Source organism: Mus musculus, chromosome 14 (assembly GCF_000001635.26).
Source record: "Mus musculus strain C57BL/6J chromosome 14, GRCm38.p6 C57BL/6J".
NCBI classification, from domain to species: Eukaryota; Metazoa; Chordata; class Mammalia; order Rodentia; family Muridae; genus Mus; species Mus musculus.
This window is the reverse complement of record NC_000080.6, coordinates 74805093-74817242: the sequence shown is the minus strand read 5'-3', so window position 1 is coordinate 74817242 and position 12150 is coordinate 74805093. Positions and strand designations below refer to the sequence as shown.

The following is a 12150-nucleotide window of genomic DNA, read 5'->3' as shown; positions in this document are numbered from 1 at the left end:
ATATAATGAAGTCATAATCACATTATTAATCGATGTACTTTGGTGTCAATTTTGTGATTTTTTTCCAATCCTTTTCTAAACAAACTGAATGCTGACGATGTCCGCTGCAGTAAGAAGGACTCCGACTCAGGGGTTGGAAGTGACAATGGAGATAAGCGGTTATCTGCCACCGAGGTAAATCTGGGGGTCGCAGAGTTACCTTGCATTCTTCATCCATCTGTCTGTGTCCACCAAAGTCTTTCTATAGGAAAAAGCCACTGGTGCATTTGAACGATGTGAATTGACAGTTCAATCATGTGTGAAAGCAGCTTGGGACCCCTGAGGGGTGTGTGAATGCTAGCTGCTGTCGCTCAGTGTTCCTAAGAGCCCCTGTCTTTCCCCTATCCCACTTCCACATTGTCTAGCATAGTCTTCAATTCTAAATGAATATTATGAAAGGATAATGTATTAGTATGAAGCACTTTGATGAACATACCTGTTTTTAATGGTACTTTAGGGAAGTGCGGTTAGATACATCCCTAAGTGCTAAGGAATCAAATGCACATTGCGTGTGAGTAGCTTATTCACTGAAATGTCTGTAACTAGCTGTTAAAACATTTAAGCTAATCTGTGTGTTCAGAAGCGTCACAACACATGTGTGGTGGTCCGAAGGCAGCGGCAGGAGTCGGTTCTCTCCTTCCACCACGTGGGGTCCAGGGATTGAACTCAGGCATGTCATCAGGCTTGGCCCCAAGCACGTTTTCCTGCTGAGCCATCTCGCTGGTCCTTACCTATAGTTTTAGAAACAATATTTGTATTTCTGGTACTTCAGCTGCCTTATGATCAGAAAATTAAATTTGTGGGTAAGTTCAGTTTCATCAGTCGGGCATGACAGAACTTCCATTAGTGATAGCTGTAAGGGTAGGAGGTGGGGAAGGGAAAGGAAAGGGGACTGTAGAAACGATTATAATTTAGTAGAATAAAACACATCTTTCCTTTGTCTTTCTTATTATCATTTTTTGGCCTCATGTATGGTCTACTAGACCCCATAGGGGGTCCTTGAGGTTGTAATGACTAGGCCAGTTACTTCTCATACACACACACACACACACACACACACACACACAGAGAGAGAGAGAGAGAGAGAGAGAGAGAGAGATCACATTTTTGTTTTTGTTTTGTTTTGTTTTTTGAGAAAGGGTAGCCCTGGCTGTCCTGGAACTCACTTTGTAGACCAGGCTGGCCTCGAACTCAGAAATCTGCCTGCCTCTGCCTCCCGAGTGCTGGGATTAAAGGCATGTGCCACTATGCCTGGCTGAGAGATCACATTTTTATCAGGTGTGACTTCAGGAAAAATCATTTCCAGTTCTCCCCTGGTCTTGAGCTTTAGTAAGCAGATAGGTCTATTTCCCACAAGATGTGCTATAATGCTGTATATTTAAAAATAAAATAAGTTAAAGTCCGTGGCTGGGGAGATGGGTTAGTCTTGTACAATGCTTGTCACAGAAGCATGAGGACCCGAGTTCAGCCCAGAACACCTGTACAAGCCAGGCCCAGAAGAGTGAGCCTGTGATCATGCTGTGAGGAAGAGAGAGACAAGAGGACACTTGCAGCTGCTGGCCAGCCTTCTCGGTTGAAGCAGTGGGATCCAGGTTCAGTGAGGGGACCTGTCTCAAGAAGCATGTGGAGAGCCAGCGGGGGAGACGCCCAGCCTTGACCTCTGGCTTCCACACGCTACACGGACAGGGACATGTGTCACGTGTGCACACACACACATAAAACAAATTTAAGTTCCTCAGGATTTTGTTTTTTTGTTAAAGAATTTATTTATTTATTTATTTATTTAACATTTTGAAGAAGAGTCAGTGGGAAGCAAAAGGCATCCCGTATCTGTGTGAGGCTGCGACCCACGTGAAACCACACTAACAGTTGGCTGTGGGTCGGCGGCGGGGTTGGAATGCTGAACGCATCACTTTCTTATGTTGCATTCTCTTTAACCCCCTGGACTTCATGAAAGCTCCTAAGTCCCCTCAAATGGGCGATTGTCGCAGAAACTGCCCACCCTGGGATTATTTTCCATTAAATTAAAACAAGCTCTCCTTTATCTCTCTTGGAAGAGTAATTAAGTTCATTAATAAAACATCACGGAAGGAATTTCATTATCCTTCTCTTACTTATAAGTAGGATGCTAATAGCATTCTGAAGAGAGCCCAAGGATTTATTCTCCCCCTTTAATTAAATGCATATCTTTGGATTTTTGCTAGCTGTAAGGGTAGGAGGTGGAGGGAGGGAAAAGGGGACTGTAGAAAAGATTATAATTTAGTAGAGTAAAACACATCTTTCCTTTGTCTTTCTTACCTCACATGCTAGCCTCATTGTCTGAGTGCATCTCTGTGGTACTAATTATTTTTTAAAGTGGTGAGGTTTTGAATTATACCACATCGTGTGTTACCTTTAAATTTTTTGGTCACATTCACTCCCTGTTTACCCTCACTGTTGGGGTCAGTAGTCACGCCTGTCCCCTTTCTCTGATGGATGCCACATCTGATTGACTTAACATTGGTCCTGAAAATACTAAACCCATGGTTTTCTCAAGATACTTAAACAAGAACTTGTGGGGATCTGTGAATAGTTCTTTGGTGAGTGAAATTCATGCTTGCTTTCTGGTGTTTCTAAGTGGTCTGTGCGTGTGTTTAAGGGCAAAAATTGCTTCAGGAACCGGCCACACACCTGAGGGCGCATGTGGAGGTCCTGCTTCCTGTGGCTTAGGATGCTTGTCACTTGTCCCTAAATAGCAACACTAAAATGGAGAGAGGGAGAAGTGAGGAAATGTGTCTTAACTTGTGAGGGGATTGTAGATTTCTGAATATACGTCATTGGCCAGTGTGGGGAAGGAGAGACATCAGACAGAATTAACTCCCGGTACTTCATAGAACCTTTGTCTTAGAAGTCACACAGAACACCCTTTCCTTATACCTAATACCTAATAACACTATCAGCTGCCTGGCGCTGCTTCCTCAATGCAAGTCAAGGCTGGACACTGACCCTTAATGTCTTAAACAAAATACGTACTCAGTTGCCTGCCTCCTTTGTGTGACTACCTCCATGTAGTTTTGGTCAGTCAACCCTTTGTCAGACCTGACTGTACCTCTCCTAGTAAGATTATAATTTAGCGCTATAGTTTGTCTCCAAGTGTTCCCTTGTTGTGTTGGGTATTGCATGGCCCTCTGGTGACCTGATGGTGGCTGTAAGCTCAGAAAAGGGAGAAGTCACAGAGACATGCATCTATGTGGAGGTGTGTGTGCAGCGTAAGCACTGTAAATCTGTACTCACAGCCGGCGCCCATTCACAAAGCAGAGCCACAGCGGCTGCCCTCAAAGTCTCAGGTGCATCCCTGCCATCGCGTGAATAGTCGCTCTCCCTTTCTGACATGGGTATCGGTTGCTATTTCTGAGTTTGTAAGCAATATGCTGTTTGTCAGGTCAGGGTGCCGCTTTATGTGCATCGAGAAGCCCTCTCCCCAGAATGATATGATTCCCTGTATCTTTGTAGCCCTCTGATGAGGACACGGTTAGCCTCAATGCGCCCATGTCAAACATCGTGGAAGAAGACCAGACCATCAAGGAGGATGCGTGCCATCGGCTCACCCCAACTAAAGGTCTGAGAGCGACGTGTGCAGAGAGAGCTTGCTTTGCAGGTTTAGCTAGACTTAAAGCAAACACACACAGAGAGAGGTGCAGATGATCAGTTACTCTTTATGTCACACATCCTGTGAGCCAGCTGTCATGCCCACAGGGAATGATTTCATTCCCAGTCTAGATGGCTCTTCTGGCTGTAGTGCAGGATGGGGAAACCAAGGCTCAGACATTTGACGTGATTACCCGTGGTTTCACAAGCGAGCTCTGCTCCTTAACAGTCAGTAGTAGAGTCCAGAATCCTCAGGAATATTGGAGATTCTTCAAATTCATTTGTGAAAAGAAAATATTGATATGATTGATGGATAAGACGTAGGACAGCTCTAGCAGCTGTCGTAAAATCTCCGAATCTCAGGGAGAAGGTGATAGATGCAGATAGCTGGAAGACTGATGCTCCATTACTCACCGTTAGCATGGACTCCCCAAGCCCCACATCCATGTGGGTTAAGCTAGAGGGGTGGAGCATGGAGAGTCTTGGGCTTGTGGGGTTGTGGGGTTGTGGGCAGACCTAGAAGTGCCTATGACTTAGAAGATGGACTTCATCCCACGGCCATAATCTAACACACTCGAGGGTAGGAAACGCATTTGAGGTATGAGCTTGGGAATCTGTTGTGACTGTAACCACGTCAGCTGGCTGCTTCCATCCCTTGTAAAGATGGTTAGATCAGATGGCCTCCGAGAGCTTCCTTGTAACTTTTGTCCTTTGACTCTTTGATAGTCGTATTTTAAAGCTATTCAGACACTTCCATGTTTTCTTCCACCTCTTAGATTTAGGACACTTGTATTTCATTTTGTTTGTTTAAAACAAGGTCTTCCTGTGTGGCTCAGACTGGCTTGGAACTGTCTCTCCTCCTGCCTCAGCCTCCCCAGTACTGGGTTTGTAGGAGAGCATCACCATCTCCGACTCTTAGATTTGGGGGAAGCATTAAGCAGAGAGACTGTGATGGAAACCAAACCCCGAAATGTAAATGAATTCTTGCGAGAAAAATGTAGCTACTGCTGAATTGATTCATATAAACTTTATAACAATATGGAGTATTGGGGGTCGTATTTAAGACAAGTCTTCCTTTTTTAAAGCTTTAAATGTTGTTATGTATTCTCGTCTCATGTGTTCCATCCCAGAGAGGAGTAACAAAGCTGTCCCCTCGACATCTTGCAGTGTCACTTTTTAAAGGAAACTCTCCCTGCTTTCTCCTGTTTACTCTTCAGTCAGCAGAGCCCTCTGTGCTGTCCCCTTTTCTGCCTTCTGCCTGCTGGGACAGATGAGTTCTGCTCCAGCATGCTCTGGCTTCTGCAGGGCCTTTCCTGGGCGATTTCTATGGTAGGCAGGATCTGGGGTTTTTGGCTAGACTTGTCTCATGTTTCCTTAAGGTTAATTGGTTGCTTAAGGGCAGAAGCAATTTAATCCCTATAATGCATATGCAGATACATATCTAAATGGCATAATGATTTCCAGGTAACAGTGGTCCATACATTTTGTTGAACATAGAATGTGTAATAATTAGCCACACACTTCTAAAAACACCAAAATGCTTTTATGATTTTCTCAATTCTTCAAAAGCATGAGAGGACATTCCGTTTCTTTCATGGGGAGCTAAAGCCCTGAAGAGGCCTTGACTTTTAATACTCAGTTTGTGGGTCTTCTGTTTACTTTCTGTTTCTTCCTCTACTCCCATGTTTAATTCTCCCCTTTACATTCTGCAGAGGCAATAAATCATGGGTTGCTCAGGGGCCTCAGCAGCGGGTGACGGGGGGCGGGGGTGGGGCTGGTTGTGTGTTTGGGGACCCGTGGGTGCTTCATGCCTCTGTCTTTGAAGTCACGCTTCCTTGCTTTCTCTGTGTTTTCCTGACAGGAGAATTTCAGCCGAAGCCTTCCATTTTGGGGGACAGCGGCATCTCAGGACAAGAAAGAGAGCAGCTTGCTGGCCGTGCAGATGCTCGACACTCGGGACTTATGAACTATATTAAGGCAAGGTTTTGCAGCTCAACACATTTTCCTCTGCTTGGGACCTTAGAATTCAGATCCACAGATTTCAGATTTCAGCCAAACATGTCTGTCCAGCCTACTGTTCACTCTCAAAGCCTCCAGCATCTCCTCTCTAAGCTTGAGGCTTTTTTTTTTTTTTTTCTCTTTGCCCCTGACATTGAGAGCTGGCTCCAACCATGCTCGTCTCTAGACTGTCTGATTATAAATGAGTTTTGTTTTCTGATCCAGGTTCAGCCTCTTCTTAAGCCTCCGAACCTTACAAATTGACAGGTTTCCCCAAATGACCATGACCACTTGCAGAAGTTCCTAAATTGTTTCATTTTCCCCATGTTTTACGTGAGTGCCTAGATGGTTTCTGTAAATGCTTAGCCTGAGAGCTCAGGCTGTGCATTTTTTTTTAATCCAATATGTTTAAAACTAGAGATGTCCTAGATTGCTGGGCTTTTTGGATTTTGAATGTTCATATAGGCATTACAGCACAAGGCTCCCTAATCTAAAAATCTGAGATCCCAAATGCTCCAAAACTAGAAGCTCAAAAGTTTATACGACTCGAAAAGTTTCAGTTCCGTGGGCTGACAAGATGGCTCCTGCACGGATGTCAGAGGGCAACTGGTGGGAATCAGTTCTCTCCTTCCCCGGGGATTGAACTCGGATCATCAGGCTTGGCAGCAGGCACCTTGAACTGCTGAGCCATTGTGGCAGCCCCTCACCTGTGTTTTCTGATGATTTGTTTGATGCCTTCAGCCATGCTAACCAGCATTCCAGGGACTCACATCCCAGGTCACTGGGAGTAAAACAAGCTGAATTTGACTTGTACTGCTTGAGGCTCTAATGTACTGTAGCCTTCTTCATGCCCTCGAGACTGAAATAGTGAACTTGACAATCCCATCATGAACCTGACTCAGTTTGTGCAAAGTTAATAGTCTAAAATGATTACAGAAACACCCAGACAGTAAAACATAGACCACGTCGTCTTTACACTACTCTAGCTTTTCAACTTCAGTGCTTCTTCTCTTCATCTTGTATCTCGATTAACATCTCTTTGGCTGGGTTCATCGTGTCTCGCTGCGATGGTCGCAGGTGCCCACTCCAGCTCCTCAGCCAACACGGCCTCCATACATACGTGTGTGCTCCTAAGTGCACATATTCTATATTCTGCCACCAGCTATTTTTCTCAGCACACAGATGTGCTCACATCACTCTCAGGTCATTCCCATAAGGCTCTCCCACACTTGACTCCTGTCTGTCAGCTTTGTGGGACAGGTCAGTCATTAGAACATGGAAAAATGATTCTGTCTTCATTTCATCAAGAATCTCTCTTAAGTTGAGAATAAAAACAGAACACTTGAAATCTCAGATTCATAAAGCACAGTGTCCCCTGGATTCAGAGTCCCGGGATGGCAGCACCCTGGGGGGTGGCTGATGTGGAGGGTGGATCCTGAGGGCGACACTCAAGGAGCCAACCATGTGTTAGGCTTGACTTCTGTTTTGTGACCTATGAGTGCGCCAGGCTTCCTAGCACACTAACAGTGTTTTTCTATAATCCTGCCTTATGTACTAAATTGGCATCTAGTGCTTTTTTTTTTTAATTATTATGGCCTGTTTTTTTTTCTTTCTAATCACTCATAATAGTTGTAAATGTATGAAACCATTATGCATGTTACACTGTCCAGTGCAAAGCTAATCTACTCAGAGGAAATACAAAGTTGGATTTCTGAGAGCCTTGGGTCACATTTCTGTCAGCCAATACAAAGCCTTGTTTCTTGTGCATTTCTGTTTAGAGACCCCTGGCTCAGTGTCCAGTCAGCCATGCTTTAAGGGTAGAGATAGGGTCTGGGAAATGTGTTGTAACAGAATTCTGTCAGTGTGTACTTGCCTGCCTCCGATGGCTGCAGCATCACCAGCGGTGTAACCTTAGGGTGACCGCATGTCATTGGTGCATTAGCACTGAAATGTTAGAATTCACTAACACGGTAATGCACACCCGTGAACAGCCTACCTAACACATTGTTTCTTTTGGGGGCACTTTGGAGTTGTCTCAGGAAGTTGTCAAGGAAGATTAATCAGCATCTCAGCATTGTATTTCAGCCCCACTTAGAACCATGAAATAAGTTTTTGAAGGCACAAAACTATGAGAAGTACGCTAAGTGGACCAGCCCCAGTGCTTGCTCAGTGTCTACTATGAGAATCAGAGCCAGAGGCGGAGTGTCCCTTATCCTACCTCACCCGGGTCCTGCTTGTGTTTGTTAATCACTTTGTGTGTTTATGTGTGTGTGTGTGTGTGTGTGTGTCTATGTGAGTGTGTGCTTATACATGTGTGAGTGTGCATATATGAGTTGATTGTGAGTGTGTGTGTATGCATGTTTATGCATGTGTATTTGTGTGTATGTGTGTATGTGAGTTACATGTGAGTTATGTGTTTATGTAAGTGTATATATGTGAGTGTGTGTGTGTGTTTATGCATGTATGTGTGTATATGTGAATGTGTGTATGTGTGTGTGTATTTATGCATGTGTGTGTGTATTTATGCATGTGTGTATTTATGCATGTGTGTGTGTGTGTGTGTGTGTGTGTGTGTATTTATGCGTGTGTGTTACTTACAAGTACCCCAAGCACTGCTTTGGGCACTGCAGATGACTGTGCCAATTCTCAAATGCTGTGTAATTTGCAAATAAAAAGCTTAGCAAGCTGATGCCAACCTGTTCTGTGTTCTAGAGAACAACTGCATGTTCTGTTGAGTTTTCATTCTGAAGCTAAAAATTAGAAGACAACCCCCTTGCCTTTGCTAGTGGAAGCCTAGAAGACCTGGGGCAGGTCGCTTTGGACGTGTCACCTGGAAGTCTGATTTCATGGACTTCACCGTCACTTGCAGAGTGACACAGTTTATCTTGCTGTACCCTGAAAGTACCGTCTAGGCAGTAAAGGTTGGAGTGGCTTTTGCAACACCCTCCTCAGGGAAGGGTCATCCTAAGGAGACACCAGAACCAATGGAGACATGCCCGATAGCCCACAGTCCGATGTTCTTTCCCTAATAGGGACATGTACCCACTCCAGAGTGGCTCTCTGTTAGTGTGAGCCCAGCCAGGACATTTTCCTTGTCTGAGGAGAAAGTTCAAGGAGATACATGGAAGACCCACAGTGGACACAGCCCCCAGGATGCACTCCCAGTGCAGTGTCTCTGGAGAGCTTTGGTGTGGGAGGCTCAGTGAAGACATGAGTGTTCTCTGACTTTGTTCACACGAAACTACTGGATTCAGTGCAGGGCATTTCCTTTTGTTAAATACCAGTAAGTTGAATTAAATAAAGAACTCAGGTGGATTTTATGTTGCTTCTGTCTAATGGAAGTTGTAATCCTAAGCCAGCTTGGTGGAGTTATTATTATTATTTTATGTTTTAATTGTGGCAAAATACATATGAATTATAAAACCTTTTGTCTGTAAAATTTTTTGAGGCAAGGTCTTGGTAGATAGCACAGGCTGTCCTTGAACTCATGGTCCATCTGCCTTCCTTGACCTTCCAGATGCTGAAGCGCAAATGCACACTAGCCATACAGCACCACAACCCAACGTTTTAGCCACATTTCAGTTGCACTCTGTAGTTTGTGTTAACTATGTATTGTTATTCTGTTCTGTTACCACTAAAACCTTTTTCATCTTTCTGAACTGAGACTATTTACCACTTAAATCTTCCCATCGTGCCTCCTCTCTCTGACAAGTAAACCTTCCCCCGTGCCTCCTCTCTCTGGCAATCATAGATTTGTGTTCCTTCTCAATAAGTTTGACTACTATAAGTATCTCATATGTGTAGAATCATGCAGTGTGTGTGTGTGTGTGTGGTGTGTTATTTCATGCTCAAGGATTTCTGTATGTAGTGTAATAATGTCCTCCTTGTAAAGAAGATTCAGTTATATATCCTTAGCATGCATGTCAGTGGCCAACTGGCTTGTTTTTTCCTTTTGGCTCTTGTGAATTACACTGCCATGAATAGGGACTGGGACCGGTTTTAACTCTTCATTGAAAAGCCCATGTGCTCTATCATAGGACCAGGCAGAAGACTGTGAAGAGCTATTGCGGATAGAAGAGGATGCTCACTGGCACATGGAGGAACTGTGAGTGCCAGAGCTGGGTCATGGGCCACCATTCCTCTTCAGATACTCTGGCAGTCATGTCCTGATAGATTTTGATCTACTTTTCTTTGGGCAAGCCTAGAATCTTCCCCAGTCATGAAGATACGAAGTTGCCAGTTTTCCTATGACTCTTCTTTACAGTCTTGGGTCATATAGTCAATCTTCATTTGTGCTACTCACATAGACTGGGTAACACATTACAGTTGAAGTTTATTTGGCTTGCAATTATTGGTTTAGAAGTCCAAAATCAAGAGGCTGTGTCTAGTGAGAGCTTCTTGGTCCGTCATAACACAGCAGAAGCTGTCCCATGGGAAGAGAATATGAGAGGTGGAGACAGAGCTGAGCTTCTATACATAAGGAGCTACCTCCTGTAATAATAGTGTCCATTATTGCCTTGGGGCTTCCTAGATTCCCTGATCAAGGTTCTATGCCTAACACTGTTCTCTTTGGCATTGAGTTTTCTACACATAAAGTTTGGAATGTACATTCATACTGCAGGACAACGGAAAGTTCTACTTCATTGTCCTTGAGTTTTACTTGAGTCTGTCAATAAAAAGTGAGAACATCTTCTCCTTTCCTTCCGTTTTCCTTGAAGAAGCCAATAGCCATACCTAATATCTAGAGAGCCAGTCCCTTCAACCGTGGTTGCCTGGTTCAAATCTTTGAAAAGCATTTCTCTACGTCCTAGTTGCCAATCTAATAACTGTCATAGCTGGCATATATTAAATTCTGTATTCCTGGCACTGTTTTATTTCCTAGGCAGCAGCCCAGTTAATCTTTGTAGCAGTCCTAGAAGCTCGGTTGTCTGCCATATTGCAGATGATGAATTTGGGGCCTAGATTGGTGATGCCTTTCTGTCCAAGGCCAGAGAAGGTTTGACCTTGAGGAATCTTGTATAAGTGATTTTTTTTTTTTTTTTTTTTTTTTTTTTGCTCTGCTGTATATCAGTATTTACTTGGCAAGACCTCCAGTGGAGCAGATGAGTGTCTCGACAGAAAAGGAACCTCTTTCATGGAGTTGGCTTGGAACCTGTAGCATTGGGTAGATGTTTGGTTCATAGATTTTTGCTGTCTGTGGTGTAGAGTGTATGTAGGTTTTGATGGCCTTCCACTATTCTTTGTGGGCATTATCTTTTCCTTAAAAAGGACTGGTCAGACTGTTAAGAATGTTCTCTAGTAGTAGGAATTCATTGGCCTGCATTTGTGTAGCAAGAAGAGTAGCCAAACCGTGATCAAATTTCTCTTCCTGGGAAGTCCCTCTGTATCACTCTATCTTACCAGCTCCTTGTTGGATACACTTCTGAGAGGCCAAGGAGGCCTGACTCAGTGTAGCATCAGAGAATCACGAGGGAGGAAAGTGAGGCCAGATAAAGCTTTGCAAACCCCGTTATCAGTTTCACATCTCTTCCCAACCCTGACTCTAAAGTCAGGATTATCCGTGGAGCTTTCTAGAGGGCCCGTCTTTACTTGAGATTGGATTTGCTTAGGTGTGTTGGGGGCTAGTTCCTTTCATAAGCTCCACAGTTGATTTTCCTGCATTGATAAAGAATCAGGCCTGAGAGCTGCTGTTCCACACTGAGCCCCTCACATGGAACTAGAGTTGGAAGCCTAGGAATTGATACAGCTCCACTCTGGGGAGCCAGGCTGGTCTTATGGGAAGACCCAGTGTCCTTGTCTGTTGCCTGACTGGCCATGGAGCAAGTGGAAGCCTGGAGATGAACTGAGTTTTCCCTGCCCAGGGACTTCTCCCACCTCCATAGCACCCACCTACAGGATACTTATGTGTCTTCATTACAGTACTGAGTTTGTCAAAATCCTTATTAGAAGATTGACGGGGTTTTGTGAGGCTGCACTTAAGATGTCTTGCTAAACGTTCTGCACTCACACTTGGTTTTATGTTACAGACTAAATTCATCCAAAGACCGGGAGCTGGATATAGCGATGATTGAGCAGCTGAGAGAGGCAGAGCTGCTTCAGGATCCCAACGGGTATGCACGTCTGTTCCTGGCCTGGCCCTTGTGCGTAAATGAGGGCTACTAACTTACTGAGCACATTATGTCAGTTATATCACCGTCTAACACATTTAGAGCAGAGTTGGTCTGTATGTAACCACTAACAAAGTGAAGTCCTTTAGTTGCCTATTCCCCAAGATCCAAAGTAAAAGAATCAAAGTTCTGTAGCAGTTGAGACCAGTTTCCTGGTCCTAACCTCTCGTGACATTCATATGGAATGGCTGGTTTCATTTATGGAAAACAGAAATATGGTAGAAGCACAGAATAATTTCTACTGATTTATAAACATAGGAGGAAAACCCTACTAAAAAAATGGAAATTTAAAACTTCTACTTATTTCTGGTAGTGCCAG

At 44.1% G+C, this 12150-nt stretch overlaps 1 protein-coding gene across 10 annotated transcripts in view; it reads left to right on the top strand.

The window, feature by feature from the left end:
* Positions 1-12150, top strand: part of Lrch1 (leucine-rich repeats and calponin homology (CH) domain containing 1) — a 193335-nt gene that overhangs the window by 130765 nt on the left and 50420 nt on the right. For all 10 annotated transcript variants that reach the window (XR_001781129.2, NM_001252132.1, NM_001033439.3 and 7 more), the window contains 5 exons: positions 111-174; positions 3532-3637; positions 5528-5643; positions 9702-9769; positions 11691-11774. Coding sequence is in view for 9 of the 10 variants with exons in the window: in NM_001252132.1 (NP_001239061.1) it covers positions 111-174; positions 3532-3637; positions 5528-5643; positions 9702-9769; positions 11691-11774 (438 nt within the window). In the remaining variant the exon portion in view is untranslated. The remainder of the gene's footprint in view (positions 1-110; positions 175-3531; positions 3638-5527; positions 5644-9701; positions 9770-11690; positions 11775-12150) is intronic.